Source organism: Orycteropus afer, unplaced genomic scaffold, assembly GCF_000298275.1.
Source record: "Orycteropus afer afer isolate SDZICR_OR568_19922 unplaced genomic scaffold, OryAfe1.0 scaffold00281, whole genome shotgun sequence".
Classification (NCBI taxonomy): domain Eukaryota; kingdom Metazoa; phylum Chordata; class Mammalia; order Tubulidentata; family Orycteropodidae; genus Orycteropus; species Orycteropus afer.
In genome coordinates, this window is record NW_006921868.1 from 255,889 (window position 1) to 272,554 (window position 16,666).

General features: G+C 40.5%; 1 protein-coding gene across 1 annotated transcript in view; it reads left to right on the top strand.

Annotated features, from left to right (window-relative positions):
* The window catches only part of ABCC1 (ATP binding cassette subfamily C member 1), a 180,480-nt gene that overhangs the window by 60,987 nt on the left and 102,827 nt on the right, over window positions 1-16,666 (top strand). Inside the window, exons 10-11 of the mRNA XM_042782274.1 lie at window positions 11,565-11,726; window positions 14,981-15,073. Coding sequence (XP_042638208.1) covers window positions 11,565-11,726; window positions 14,981-15,073 — 255 coding nt within the window. The remainder of the gene's footprint in view (window positions 1-11,564; window positions 11,727-14,980; window positions 15,074-16,666) is intronic.

The window sequence follows — 16,666 nt, forward strand, 5'->3', positions numbered from 1 at the left end:
ATGAATACTGCCTTATAACATAACAAAAAAATCTGTTGCTAAATGGGATTATAACCACACATTTACCCTTGCATGACCCTTGCGTTGATTCAGATTCTTAGAGACCATATAGGACAGAGTAGAATGGCCCCAAAGGGTTTTCAAGACTGTAATCTTTATGGAACAGACTGCCACGTATTTCTCCCACAGAGTGGCTGGTGAGATCAAACGCTGACTTTTCGATTAGGAGGCATGCGCTTAAGCATTATGCCATCAGGGCTCTTTAATCACAGATGTAGGATTTACAGCACACACACACACATACACACACACGTTTTATTATTAACTTTTTATTGTGATTATGATTTTGGGGGAAGTTTACAGAGCAAATTTCTTTTCTTTTCAATAGTTCTTACACATTTTGATTCATAACAGTGATTGCCATCCCCACAGTGTAACAGCTGTCTTTCCACTTTCTCCTTGTGGTTACCTTTCCCTCTGTCCTTCTTTCCTAAGCTTTTCTGCCTTCTGAGCTTTTTTCCTTAGGAAATGCTGCCCTTCTGATCTCCTGTGGTTGATTTTCTAAGCAGTGTTCCTCCCTGGTGTAATTGCTCATCTCATAGGCCTGTCTATTGTTTGGCTGAAAGTTAAGCCACAGAAGTGAGTTCACTTCTAGTCCTGAAGGGTGACTAGGAGACATACTCTCGGGGGTTTCACCACTCTCTGTTACATCAGTAAGCCTAGGCTTTTCTATGATTTGGAGTTTTGTTCCACATTTTTCTCCCACTCTATCTATCTAGGATCTCCAAATTTGAATCCTTTCTGAGTGGTTGACAGTGGTAGCTGGGCACCATCTAGTTTTCCTGGTCTCAGCATCATATAGGCTAAGGTTTCCATGGAACACTACTAGTCCCTTGGAATAATTGTTCCCGTGTATCTTTGCTTTTCTTCCCTCTTCTCTGCTCCAGATAAGGGAAGACGAATAGTTGTATCTTTGCTATTGTGAATAGTACTGTGATGAACATGGGGATACATGTATCTATTCATGCCCTACCTAACTCTCACTTCTTTAGGATATATAGCCAATACTGAAATTGCTGGATCAAATGGTATTTCTGTTTGCAACTTTTTATGGAAGCTCCATACTGTTTTCCACAGTGATTGTACATTTTACAGTCTGACAGCAGTGTATGAGATTTCCAATCTTTCTATACCCTTACCAGCGTTTGCTGTTTTCTGTCTTACAAACTTTTAAGACTCCAGTTACTACTCAACAAAGTAGGATATACAAAGAACAATATTTTTGTATACTGTGTTATGCCATGGTCCCAATCTCGCAGGCCCAGCAACTCACTCTTTCAAGGTGTTTGATTGTGGCTAAGAAGTTATCATAACTTTGCCCCCTGTTACCTCTATTATTTATACGGTCATTTTCATAGCACATACAAATATGTATTAGAAATATCGTCTGCCACATCTACGTATGGTCATGGGTGTATTCCTGTTCCGGTACCCATTCCTGCTCCTCTTGCCTATTTACCTGTGTATCCACCCGTAGATTAACGTTTGTGATTACTGATAATGCAGTAGTTTGTGTGTAATAGTGTCTACCTTTATTGTCTGCACCTCTTGTGCATGTGTTCCTTTTCCTTAGTGATACCTTGCTGGTCACTCACTTTTGGTATATTGCCTTTCTCCTCACTCAGATCAATATACATGTTTCACCTAGCTAGAATTTTTTCTTCCCCTCCCCTCCCATCCCTGGTAACCAACAAAGTTTCCTTCCATGTATAAACCTTTTCTTGATTTTTACAATAGTGGACTCATAATATTTGCCCTTCTGTGATTGACTTTATTCAGCATAATGTCCTCCAAGTTCATCCACATTATGAAGTGATTCGCTGACTCTTCATTATTCTTTAATGTTGCATGATATTCCATTGTGTGTATGTACTATAGTTTGGTTACCGTTCCTCCGTTGATGGGCACTTGTTGTTTCCATCTCTTTGCTGTTGTGAGTAGTACTGTGATGAACATGGGGATACATATATCTATTCATGCCCTACCTAACTCTCTCTTCTTTAGGATATATACCCAATACTGAAATTGCTGGATCAAATGGTATTTCTATTTTCAACTTTTTATGGAAGTGCCATACTGTTTTCCACAGTGATTGTACATTTTACAGTCTGACAGCAGTGTATGAGATTTCCAATCTTTCTATACCCTTACCAGCATTTGCTGTTTCTGTCTTATTGAACTTAGCTATTATTACTGGGGTGAGATAATACGTTTTTGTTGTTTTGATTTGCATCTCTGTAGTTCATGTGTTTGTTAGCTGCCTGATTATCTTCTCTGGTGAAGTGTCTGTGTCCTCTGCTCATTTTTTAATTGGATTGTTTGTCTTTTTGGGTTGAGGTGTTAAGTTTTCTATAAATTTTAGAAATAAATCCCTTTTTGGATATATCATTGCCAAATATTTTTTCCCAATTTGTCGTTTCTCTTTTTACTTTTTTTTTGGAGAAGTCTTTTGATGTGCATAAGAATTTGATATTTAGAATGTCCCAGTAATCTAATTTATCTTCTGCTCTTTGTGCATTTTGGTTATGTTTGATAGTCTATTGATGCTGTAATATCTGGTAGCGCTGTGCTAACCAGAAGGTTGGCAGTTCAAATCTACCAGTCTCTCTGTGGAAGGAAAATGAGGCAATTTACTCCTATAAAGATTTACCACCTCAGTAACCCAATGGGTGTTGCTGTGAGTCAGAATTGACTCAATGACAGTGAGTTTGGTTTCACTTTATAGGGCCCCTAAATTTGCCCCTGTTTTCACTTTGATGAATAAGTTTTGGTTATAGGTTTTACATTTAGGTCTTTGATCCATCTTGAATTAGTTTTTATCTATGGTGTGAGGTATGGATGTTGTTTCATTTTTCTGCAAATGGATATCCAGTTTTGCCAGGACCATTTATTATAGACTGTCTCTTCCCCATTTGATGGGTTTCAGTCCTTTGTCAAAGATCAGCTGTCCATAGATGGATCTACTGTATTCTCAGTTTTGTTTCACTGGTCTGTGTGTCTGTCATACCAGTACCCAGGCTGTGTTGACTACTACCATGGCTATCCAGTAGGTTTTGAAATTGGGCAGTGTGAGACCTCCTACTTTGTTTTTCTTCATTAGTGCTTTGCTTGTTCAGGGTCTGTTTCCTGTTCATACCATTAATGACCAGTTTTTCCATGTCCGTAAAGAATGCCGTTGGAATCTGGATCTGGATTACATTGACTTTATAGAGTGCTTTGGGTTAAGTTCATTGTTTTTCTAATGTTGAACCATCATTGCGTATCTAGTATGAATCCCACTTGGTCATGGTGTATTATGTTTTTTTGCTATAGTGTTGGATTCTGTTGGCTAGGATTTTGTTGAAGATTTTTGCATATGTATTCATGAGGGTTATTGTTGTTGTTGTTGTTGTTATGTGCCATTGAGTCGGGCCTGACTCATAGTGACCCCTCCTTGGGTTTCCGAGGCGGTATCACTACAGAAGTAGATTGCCCAACTTTCCTTCCAAGGAGTGGCTGGTGGGTTTGAACCGCTAGCCTTCTGCTTAGCAGTCAAGTGCCTTAGGCACTACTGGTCTGAAATTTTCCTTTTTAGTGGTGTCTTTGCCTGGTATTGGTATCGGGGTTATGCTTGCTTCATAAAATGAGTTTGGGAGGATTCCATCCTTTTCTGTGTTCTGGAAAAGTTTGAGTAGGATTGGTCAGCTCTCAAAGTTCAGTGGAATTCTCCAGTGGAGCCATCTGGATCAGGACTGGATTTTTTTTTTTTGGTAGCTTTTATATGACTTTGTTCAATTTTTTCTTTTGTTATGTGTCTGTTCAAATTTTCTACCTTTGTATGTGTTACTTTAGGTAGGTAGTGTGTTTCTGGAAATCTGTCCATTCTTCTAGGTTTTCAAATTTGTTGGAGTACACTTCATAGTATCCTGATACTATCCTTTTTATTTTGATTGGTTCTGTTGTGATGTTGCTCATCTCATTTCATATTCATGTTATTTGCATTTTCTCCTTCTTTTCCTTTGTTAAGTTTGTGAGGGGTTTGTCAATTTTATTAATCCTTTCAGAGAACCAACTTCTAATGTTGTTGATTATTTCTGTTCTTTTTCTGTTTCATGTACTTCTGCTCAAACCCTTATTATTTCTTTGCTTCTGATGAGTGCAGACTTTTTTTGTTGTTGTTTTGGTTACTCTTTTTGTAATTGTTGGAGATGTGGATTAAGGTGTAAATTTTGGCTTTTCTTTTCTGATGTGTGCATTCATTCTTATAAGTAACCCTCTGAGCACTGTTTTTGCTGTGTCCCAAAGATTTTGGTATATTACATTTTCATTCTCATGTGATTTAAGGAATTTTTTTAATTTCATTTTTTATTTCTTCTGTTACCCAGTAGTTTTTAAGGAGGAGGATATTCAGTTTCCATGTGTTTGCTTCTTTTTCCTTCATCTTCCTGTTCTTGATTTCTAATTTTATAGCATTGTGATCTGAGAAGACGCTTTGCAATATTTTGATGTTTTAAAGTTTATTGAGGCTGCTTTGTGGCCTAATATATGATCTCTTCTGGAGAATGTGCTGTGTGCACTGGAAAGAGTATATGTTGTGCTGGTGCTGGGTGAAATGCTCTGTACATGTCTGTAAGGTCAAATGGGTTGATGGTAGTGTTCAGTTCTTCTTTATCTTTCTAGAATTTCTTTCTAGTTGTTCCATCCTTCATTGAAAGTGGTATGTACTATTATTGTGGAGTTGTCTCTTTCTCTTTTCCACTCTTTTAAAGTATGATTTTTATATTTTGAGGGTCTTTTTATTAGGTGTGTAGGTATTTATTATCATTATGTCCTCTTATTTGATTAGTCCTTTAATCATTGTATAATATTCTTCTTGTCTCTTATGGTGGTTTTTGTCTTAAGGTTTATTTTATCAGAAATTAGTATTGCCACTCCTGCTCTTTTTTTATTGCCATTTGCTTGATACACCTTTTTCCAACCTTTGATTTTTGTCTTTGTGTCTACGATGTATCTCTTGTGGACAGCGTATTGATGGGTCATGTTTTATTATCCATGCTGCCACTCTCTGTCTTTTAATTGGTACATTTAATCTGTTTTCATTCAGTGTAATTATTGACAAGTATGACTTTATTGCTGTCATTTTTGTATTTTTTTGTGATGTTGCTGATATTTTTGCTCTATATAATTTTCTATGCTGAGCTTATTTTATGAATTTTTAAATTATTTTTCATTGCTATTGTTTTGTTGTTGTTGTTATGTGCCATCAAGTCAGCCCCGACTCATAGCGACCCCTCCTTGGGTTTCCGAGGCAGTATCACTACGGAAGTAGAATTGCCCAACCTTCCTTCTGAGGAGTGGCTGGTGGGTTTGAACCGCCAGCCTTCTGGTTAGCAGTCAAGTGCTTTGGCCACTATGCTACCAGAGCTTGTATCTGGTAAATATTTTTGCCTTTCTTCTTTTTTATTTTGATGCAAAGGTTTATTAGTTTTCTTTGAGGTTACTCTGTGATACATCATTTTCTTTCCGAGTTTAAGCAGTAGTTCTGTCTTGAATTCGTCTTGATTTCCTCTAAATTTGGAGATTCTGTAACTGCACTATTTATTGCCTCTTTTTGCTTTGTACTTGTCCTGATTTAAAAGTTGATATCTCTGATACCGTGTTTTCAGTCTTGCAAGTTTATTTTGGATACTTCTATATCTGGTTTAGGAGCTCTGGTGGCGTAGTGCCTAAGGCACTTGACTGCTAACCAGAAGGCTGGCAGTTTAAACCCACCAGCCACTCCTCGGAAGGAAGTTTGGGCAATCTACTTCCGTAGTGATATCACCTCGGAAACCCAAGGAGGGGTCACTATGAGTCAGGTCTGATTCCACGGCACATAATAGCAACACAACAGATATGTTTGGTTTCTGGGTTATGTCGTTATGTGTATTAATCACAAACTGTTGTCTGCTGTTGTTGATTCTCTGTCAGAAGGATTCCCTTTAGCATCTCTTATAAGGTTAATATGGTTTTTACAAATTTCCTTAATTTCTGTTTATTTGGAAATGTTCTAATTTGGCATCATATTTTAGGGATAGTCTTGCTGGTTATATAATTATTTGTTGGCAGTTTTTTTCTCTCAGGGTTTTATATATCATCCCATTGCCTTTTTGCCTGCATGATACACCAGCGCTTAGTCTTATTGGTTGCTCTTTGTATATAACTTTTTCTCTTGTGCTGCTTTCAGGCTTCTTTCTTTGTCTTTGGTTTTGCAAAGTTTGATTATAAAATGCCTTGGTGGTTTCTTTTGGGGTCTATCCTATTTGGGGTTTGCTGAATTTCTTGAATGAATGTCTTCTTTCATCATACTAGGGAAGTTCTACTCCGACAGATTTTCTCTGTGGTTTTGTCTGTCTCTTCCTCTTCTGGAATTCCAGTCATATGTGAGTTATTCCTCTTGATTTTGTCTCTTGTAAATCTTAGCCTTTCTTTATTTTTTTTCCTTGTTTTTCTTTTCTGATTGTTCTCCTAACAATATTGAGAGTCTGTCTTCAGTTTCACTAAACATTTCTTCTGTTGTTTCATTTCTACTCCTTTGTACTTTCAGTGTATTTTTGATTTCTGATATCTTAGTACTAATCTTCTGGATTTCTATTTGCTGTTCTTGTATGGCTTGTAATTTTTCATTTATTTAGTCAGTTTGTTCCTGTATCATTTTCCTAAATTCTTCTAATGTTTTGTTTGTGTTTTCCTTAATCTTGTCATTTCCTTGATCTGTCTCTCAGTCCACTGAAGGTACCTGAGCACTTAGGTATTCACCACATGTCTCCTGATGGCTATGATAGAGAACAGGAATGTGTGCATTGATGTCTATTAGCTGTTTGTTTAGAGCAGTTGAGGGTAGGTTGGGCTAGTACTGGCTGCTGTCTATTGTTGATCAGTTGGTGCAGATGCAGGTGGTGGCTCTCACCCACTGGGTGCGGCTGCAGGAGGTGTGGATGTGGTTGGGTCATGTAGGCATGGTTGCTGTCACCTTTCTTTCTTTTTACCACTGGTGTAGTTGCCCATGTAGTCCTTGGCAGGTGGAGCTGAGGTTGGTGCCTTGATTGGAACATCGCTTGCAGATACTCAAAATGGCTATGCTGTCAGGCCAGTTGACAGTCCACAGCTCTGTTTGTCTCTTTATTTGCAGTTTCTATGCAGTTTCTTCTACCAGTAGTATTTAATGCACTTCTTTATCCTTCCCTTGGAAGCTCAGGGTTCCAGAATTATCCTCTGTATCTGTTTCAGTTGGTTTCTCATTTCTTTGTTGTAGAGGGTCTGGGTAGCTTGTCTACGTATTCCATGGTATTGCCAGAAGTCACAACCCATAGTTTTCAGTGACACAATTTAATGGTGATCTCCATGTGATACTTATCTTTCACTTGTTTGTGCTTGCTTTCAATGCCCAATATTTTATATCTCAAAGGTGATTAGGCTTAAGACACACCCTATGCTAATATGACCTCATTAACAAAAAAAGAAAATTCTCTTACAGATGGGATTACATCTATAGGTACAGGAGTTTTTAGGATTACAACACATATTTTCAAGGAACACAATCTAATCGTAACAGTAGAGATCTGAAGCCTAGCTTCTGGAGCGGTAAGATGAAAAGGATGGCAAGGATGTGACTACCAGGCATTACTCTTCCAAGGTGACTTCATGCACAGCATGTACAGAAACCGTGAGCTCCCATGTCATCCATGGGTAACTGAATTTCTTAGATCGATTGTGGAAATCCTCTCTGCTCTGTGCATGTTTGAGCTGCTTCTAACTCTAGGTTTTTGTTCTCTGGGTGATAGAGTACTTAGCATGCATTTGTGCTCATCCGGTTTTTTCTTTTTTCCCCTTTAAATTTTATTTATTTTGTTGTTGTTGATAAAGGAGCTTTGGTAGTCTAGTGGGTAAGGCATTTGGCTGCTAACCATAAGATTGGCGGTTCAAACCCATGAGCTGTCCTGTGGGAGGAAGATGAGGCAATCTAGTACTGTAAAGATTTACAGCCTTGGAAACCCAGTGGGGGTTGCTATGAGTCAGAATCAACTCAATGGCAGTGTTTTGTTTGTTTGTTTGTTGTTGTTGAGAATATACACAGCAAAACATACACCAATTTCTACATGTACAATTCAGTGAGATTGATTATATTCTTCAAGTTGTGCAACCATTCTCACCCTCCTCTTCTGAATTGTTCCTTCTCTCTTAACATAAATTCACTGCCTCCTAAGGTTCCTTTCTAATCTTTCAAGTGCTGTGGTCACTTTGATCCCATATATATAGATCTTAAAAAAGCACTGTGCTTAAGTCAGACCTTTTTCAGTAGTTAAGGTAAACTATTATTTGATTTTAAGAAGATTTCAGATAATATTTTTAGTTTAAGGTTTAAAGATTATTTCAGGGCAGTAGTTTTACAAGTTCATCCAGCCTCCTTGGTTCCAGAATATCTGGATTCCATGGAAAGTTGAAATTCTGTTCTGCATATTCCTCCTTTTGATCAGGCTTCTTTTATGAAATCTTTGATCACAATATTTAGTAATGATAGCCTGGCACTACCTGGTTCTTCTGGTCTCATGGCAAAGCAATTGGAGGCAATTAGCCACATACTCCATATCCTCCTTCTGTTCCTGACTCTTTTTCTTCCTCTGTTTTTCTAGTTCAATAGACACTAGTTGTTGTGGTTTTGATAGCCACTTGCAAGCTTTTAAGAGCCGCCGCCACACACACACACACAACAAACTAGGAGGTAGAACAGAAGCGCTAAACACATTATTAGGCCAGTTAACTGAGATGTCCCATGAAACCATGACCCTAAACCTCTAAACCAAGGAACCAAATCCCATTGAGTGTTTGGTTGTGCATAAGCAGCCTCAGCAGCTTTTCTTTTTTTTTTTTTTTGTCATTGTTGTAAATACTTCTGTCACATAACTTTTAACAATTCAAGCTTTTATAGATGTACAGTTTATTGACAGCAGTAACAATAATCAGCTGTACAACCCTACACTTAAACAATGCAATTTCTCTATCACTGTTAACCCCACTTTCCCCCACTTCGTTCTACTCCTGGTAACCACTAATAAACTTTGGTCTCTATACGTTTGCCTTTCCTTATCTTTTTATATAAGTGAGGTCCTATAATATTTGTCCTTTTGTGATTGGTTTCTTTCTCTCAGTATCATGCCTTCAAGTTCCGACCATATTGTAGCATGTATGAGGACTCCATTACGCCTCCTTGCTGAGTAGTATTCCACTGTATGTGTGTACCACATTTTATCTGTTTATCTGTTGGTGAGCGTTTAGGTTGTTTCTACCTTTTGACTGTTGTGAATAGTGCTGCAATGAATATTAGTGTGCAAGTCTTTGAGTCTCTGCTTTCAAGTCTTTTGGGTATATTCCTAGGAGTGGGATTTCTGGGCCATTTGGTAGTTCTATTTTTAGTTTTTTGAGGAACTGCTACACAGTTTTCAACACCTGTACCATTTTGCATTACCACCAGCAATGATTAAGGGTTCCAATTTACCCAGCTCTTTGCCAACATTTGGTATTTTCTGTATTTAAAAAAAAAAACTTTTTAAAATTATTTTTTTAAATTTTAGCCATCCTAGTGAGAGTGTCTTTGCATCTCTCTGATAGCTAATAATGATGATCATCATTTCATGTATTTGGTGGCAGTTTCAGTGTCCTCTTTTATTCAGGTCCTTTGTCCATGTTGATTGTGTCATTTGTCTTTTTGTTGTTAAATTGTTAAAGTTTTACATGTTTTTGATTATTGAGTCTTGTTGGATATATGTTTTCCAAAGAAACTCCTCCCCATCAATTGTTTTTCTTTTCTCTTTTTGGTAAAATCTTTTGTTGAACAAAAGTTTTTAATTTTTATGAGGTCCCACTCACTGATTTTGTCTTTTACTGTCTGTGCTTTTGTTACTATATTAGATGATCCATTGTTGGAAACTAGGCCTGAAAACATTGCCCCTGCTTTTTCTTCTAAGAATTTTGTGGTTTGAATTTGCACATTTAAGTCCTTAATCCATTTTGAATTTGGTTTTGTGTATGGTTTGAGTGAAGGATCCTTGTCATTTCTCTTCATGTGGAGATCCAGTTTTCCCAACCCCATTTATTAAAGAGACTCTGCTTTCCCCATTGAGTGGACTTGGCACTCTTGTCAGAAATCACTTGCCCATTGTGCTCATCTAGGAGTTCTGGTGGTGCTGAGCTTAAAGCACTGGGCTGCTAACCAAAATATTAGCAGTTTGCATTACCGGCTGTTCTGAGGGAGAAGATGAGGCAGTCTTTTCATAAAGATTTACAGCCTTGGAAACCCTGTGGGGGCAGTTCTACTCTGTCCTGTAGGGTTGTTGTGAGTCAGGATTGACTTGATGGCAGTTCGTTGGTATTGTGCTCATCCAGTTTTATAGGAACCAGGTTACCATCTCAATGCCCGGAGGCAGGGACACTACTTGGTCCCATAGGTTGGGAAATGGAAGAGACAAGGGGTTCTCAGTCCTGTCTGTACATTAAAATCACCTGAGGAACTCAGAGAACTCCTGATGCCCAGCTGGTGACTCAGAGCAACTAATTCAGGATGCCTGAGGGTAGGACTCAGACATCAGTATTCTTGTATGTTGACCTTGTACCCTCCATCTTGCTGAATCCATTTATTAATGCTAATAGCTTCCTTTGTGTTACACATCAGTAGTTTTAAAACTCCCCAGGTGATAGTGTGCAACCATCTTTTACAACCAATAACCTAGATCAGTGGTTCTGAACCAGGGCAGTTTTGCTCCCAAGGGACATTTGACAATGTCTGCAGACACTTTTGGTTGTCACAACTGGGGCCAGGGAGTGTTACCAGGATCTAGTGGATGGGCCAGGGGTGCTGCTAAATATCCTATACTGCACAGGGCAGCCCTCAGAGAATTATCTGGGCCCAAATGTCAGTAGTGTTGGGGTTTAGGAACCCTGACCTTGATCCTTGATGCTTCAGTGTTATACAGGAATCAGTAGCATCGGTGCCACTGGGCAGCTTGTTAGATATGCAGAATCTCAGGCCCCACCCTGTTGTTGTTGTTGTTGTTGTTGTTATGTGCCATCGAGTCCACCCGACTCATAACGACCCCTCCTTGGGTTTCCGAGGCAGTATCACTACGGAAGTAGATTGCCCAGCCTTCCTTTCGAGGAATGGCCCTAGACCTGCTAAATAAGAATCTACATCTTAACAAACTTCACAGATGATTTGTGTGCACTTAAACATGTACAGAGGCCTGGTTTAGACCATTTCTAAGGTCCCTTCCAAGTTGAAGGGCTCAGGGTGTGGAGGCAATGAGTCGTTGACAAGAACATGGGTTTTGTGTTGGAACAGGCTGGGCAGACAGGTGAGCCAGCTGGGGATGAAGGCAAGTCAGTGGCATTTTCCCTGCTAAGCAGTTTCTTTCCTCTGAGTGATCCTGGAGGGGAGAGGACAGGGCTTTTGGTCTGCCACACTCACCCTCTTCCTCTGTTTTTTCCCACAGGCCTTGGTGATTACCAATTCAGCCAGAAAGTCCTCCACAGTCGGAGAGATCGTCAATCTCATGTCTGTGGATGCCCAGCGGTTCATGGACTTGGCCACGTACATTAACATGATCTGGTCAGCCCCTCTGCAAGTCATCCTTGCTCTCTACCTCCTGTGGCTGGTGTGTGTTTGCCATCACCCCATGTGTGGGCACTGAGGGTGAGGGAGGGGTATCTGTAGCTCCCTGGTATTTCTTGTTGTCATTCACATTTTATTTTCTGGCTTGTTTGCCAATCCCTCTATTCCTTCCTTGAGTTGTCTAGTTTATTGTTCCCTTTGATAGCAGGATGGTTGTTTGTGTTTGTCGTGACAGTGATTGTCATTTACAACCCTACAACATACACATCATATTTCTCCCACTATGGCCTCTCAAACTCCAGCCAAACCCATTTATTCTCTAGTCTCTAATTGTGTTGGTTAAGATTCTCTTCAAGGGATAGAATCCAACTTAAAATAGCCCCTACTCAACTAAAGGAAAAATTAAGGGTCCACATAATTGACAAGTTCAGAGAATGCAAGCTTCAGGCATGAGCAGATCTGGGAGTTAAAGCAAAGTTCTAAGTACCGGGTCTCTCTCTCTCATCACTCCTGGCCCTGTTTTCCTCTGAGTTGGTTTAAATGAAACCATTTTCAGGTGTGATTTCTCTAAATAGCTTCCATAGCTTTAGGCTTAATATCATCATTATAGATGACAATTCTGGATAAAAGAGAATACCACTCCTTTTGCCTCAGCCAGAGTACCAGGGAGGACTTGAATTGGCTGCTGCAGTCCTATTCATATCCCTGAACTAATCACTGTTGGCCAGAGGGCAGAGTTCTCTGATTGGCCAACCTGGGTCACATACCTTTTGTCATTGTTCAAGTGGGGGAGATGTTGTGATTGACAGGTCTTTCAGGTGGGCAGGGGCAGTTCCCTCCCAAAAAAAGATGATGAGCAAAGATGCTTATATTACACCTGCCTTATTCTTCCCCATCTCTGAGCCTTTACACATCTTTCCTTCCTCCCTATAGCTGAAATCCCACCTATCTTTCAAGGCCTGTGATAAATGCCACTTCCACTGTTTTTTCCCCTCAGGCAGTTGAACTTCCCCCCTTTTTTGAATCCCCAGAGCTTTAGTGTAGGATCTCGCCTGATCTTACCTTCTGAAATAGTCCTTTGCATGCTTGGTGTACTGCCTCTCATTAATGCTTAGCACGTGACCTGCTCATGGGCAGGTAGCACCTTATTTATTTTTGTATTATCTGTGGGGGCAGGCCCAGCAGGACTCATGCATAATAGGAGCACAACAAATGGTCTGCTGATTTGACTCTTTGTTTTGGTTCTCTAGTGCTTCTCTAACAAAAATTCCACAAGTGGATGGCTTTAACAGAGATATATTCTCTTACAATTTAGGGAGCTAGAGGCTCAAGTTCAAGGTGCCAGCTCTAGGGGTTGGGTGAAGGTCCATCGACCATGGGCTACAGCTCTGCCTTTTGCTTCTGGCCCACTGAAGCTAGAGGCTTCTCTTAACTCAGACAGCTGTTGGCTGACAAACCCAAGGTTGACAAGTAAAATGGCACAGTCCCATGATTATCAAGCACCATGGCAAGCCACTAGTTAAACAGTCCCAAGATTGGCAGACAACATGGCAGACCACTGATGGCTTGGCCAAATTCAGAATCCAGATGTGCCAGGAAGCTCAGAGACTGTCCTCAAAGCAGCTTCTTTTATGCTGGAAGCAGACCACATCCCTAAGGCAGCTACTGAGGTGCTCAGAGTAGATTCTACCATGGAGTTGATTACCAGTCTCATCATGGAGAGTAACAACATCCAGCTGCCCAGCCACTCAAAACCAGGCCCAGTCAAGTTGACACATAACATTAACTACCACATAGTTGTTTACATTTTTAGTGTATTTATAGAGCATAAAGTGAATAATCATAACATCTTTCCAATAGCAAAACTTAGGGGAGAAAACACTAGAATGTGAATTTCCTAACGAGTATCCTTTCAAGCAGACATCTTGGGGTGTCCACTCCTTGGGAGGTGCTGTCATGGCTACAGGTAGTTTTGGGATACTTCTTTCAGAATTTCCTCCAGTGTGGGTTTGTGAGCCATTGAGAAAATTGCTTAGCATCACACTTTGTTTAGACAAAGTTGGGTTGCCAAAGCTCAGCACTGTTGACATTTTGGTTCACATTGTTGTGGGGCTGTCCTGTTGTGCGTTGCAGGATATTTGGCAGTATCCCTGTCCTCTATCCTTACGTGTAGTAGCATCCCTCACCCCAGTGTGACAACCAAAAATGTCTCCTCACTTTGCCAAATGTCCCTGGGGAGCAAATTCATCCTTGGTTGAGAACCATAGCTTTGGATGAAAAATGATTTCTTTGACCATTACATGGTGTGGGCATACCTCATTTTATTGTGTTTCGCTTTATTTTGCTTTTTACATATTGAAGGTTTGTGGCAACCCTGCATCAAGCAAGTCTCTCAGCACCATTTTTTCCCAACGCTTGTGCTCAGTTTGTGTCTCTGTGTCACAGTTTAGAAATTCACAGTATTTCATGCTTTTTAATAATGCTGTCACACACTTAATAGACTATAGTGTAAATATAACTGTTACATGCATTGGGAAACCTGAAAATTCATGGGACTTGCTTTGTTGAGCTTGTTTGGAACTGGACCACAGCATCTCTGAGGCATGCCTTTAAAGGATGGTAGATGGAACCCTACTGGTCTCCTAGTCATAGTGACCCTATGCACAGCAGAACGAAACACTGCCCAGTCTTTTGCCACCCTCACAATCCTTGCTATACCTTAGCCCATCATTGCAGCCACTGTGTCTGTCCATCTCCTTGACGGCCTTCCCCTTTTTCGTTGACCTTCCACTTTACCAAGCATGATATCCTTCTCCAGGGAGTGGTTCCTTCTGACAACATGACCAAAGTGTTTTGTATATGTATGAATATACATATATATGTATTAGAATATTTATTGTGTTTTCAGTGAAAGTTTACATAGCAAATTAGGTCCCATTTTACAATCTTTATACAGTTATATAATTGTTCAGTGACATTAAGGCTGGCTCTATGTTATCTTTTTTTTGCCCGACCCCTTTTTAACTTTCTAAAATACTGAAGTTCTAATTTGCAAGGCTAATCCGTCCCTGAAAGTTTCAAATAAAGATTGTGGACCTGCATCTTCTAAAAGGGGTTGGAGAGATGCTTGGGAATAAATTTGCAAACTTATCATCCCACTGCTGGAAAAAAGTCATGACACCTGTCCTGAACTTCCTCGACTGGGTTGGTATGGGGTCGATCAGACCGTTGACCTCTGTTCAGGCCCTTGTTCTCTCCTGTCTGATGATTGGTTATGAGTCTCCTTACCTTCCTCAGAACCTGGGCCCATCTGTCCTGGCTGGATTGGCTGTAATGATCCTCATGGTTCCCCTCAATGCTGTGATGGCAATGAAGACCAAGACCTACCAGGTAGGGTGTCTGTCTTTGCGGAGCTCCAGCTGGGCCCTTACCTGAAGCCTTTCTGCGTGGGTGTTAAGTGAGTTCCTTCTGAGGTTCTCAGATTTGCCTGCGGGTTGGAGTCACCTGGGGAGCTTTTACAAATACAGATACGGGCCCTGCCCCTGGATTCTGCTTCCTGTAGTGTGGGTTGGCCTGGGTGTTGGGATTTTTACAGCTTCCCAGTGATTCCAATGGGCAACCAAGGTTGAGGGCTCTTGGGTTAGAGCTAGTAGGTCAGTGATTAAAGTCACAATGTCTGTGAGCCTTAACAGACTCTTTATCTCCAATGGAATTGGTTCACTTAATGTTTGTATGTATGTGAGGCGCCCTGGTGGCATAGTGGTTAAATACTTGGCTGCTAACTGAAATGTTGGCGGTTCAAACTCACCAGCATTCTGCTTCTATAATGATTACAGCCTTGGAAATCCTCTGAGGCAGTTCTTCTCAGCCCTACAGAGTCGCTGTGAGTTGGAATTGACTCGCTGGCAATGGGTTTGGTTTTGCTGTATATGTATGTGTGCTTACAAAGCTGAGTAAAAAGTTTTCCCTGTTAAGCTCTTACCTCGTGCTAGGCGCTGTGTAAAACTGCATTTTTAGAGATTATTTGGATTTTTAAAGTTTAAAATATGTAATTAGTAGAGTGAATGCCTCATTTGAACACATTGAATCAAATCTTCATAGAACTTTTTATATACTTATCTATGTGGTTGTTGTTGTTAAGTGCCTTCGAGTCATTTCCACCTCATAGCGACCCCATGCACAGCAGAACGAAACACTGCCCTATCCCGTGCCAGCCCCACAATCCGTGCTATACTTGAGCTCATCATCGCAGCCACCGTATCAATCCATCTCGTTGAAGGCCTCCCCCTCTTTCGTCGACCCTCCACCCTACCAAGCATGACATCCTTCTCCAGGGAATGGTCCCTTCTTACAACATGACCAAAATAGGTGAGACGAAGTCTGGCCATTCTTGCTTCCAAGGAGCATTCTGGCTGCACTTCCTCCAGGACAGATCTGTTAGTTCTTTTAGCAGTCCACGGTACTTTCAGCATTCTTCGCCAGCACCACAACTCAAAAGCATCAACTCTTCTTCGTCTTGCTTATTCATTGTCCAGCTCTCACATGCATATGAGGCGATTGGAAATATCATGGCTTGTGTCAGGCGCACCTTAGTCCTCAAGGAGATATCCTTGCTACTTACCTATGGATCTGATTAACTGTGTAACTGTGTTTGGGGGGTATGTGTGTGCTGTTGTGGTATTATTCCTATAAGGTCTGCAGTGTGTTTGCGTATGCTTTTGTGGTATTATTTCTATGTGTGTTTTTACACAGATGGGCTTGTTCAGTAGTGTCATTTTGTCATTTCACACCAAGTCTCAGGGATCATTCTGTGTCATGCCATTCAATCTGACGTCATTCTCTTGAGTGAAGAATGACTGCTGTAGAGGTGGACACTGGTTTATTTCTCTGTTCCCTTGTTGATGGATAGTCATGATGGGCCTATGGAATGTCAGATGAAAGCACTTGGGTGCCCTGCTGGCACCATAGGGGTGATGAGTTCCA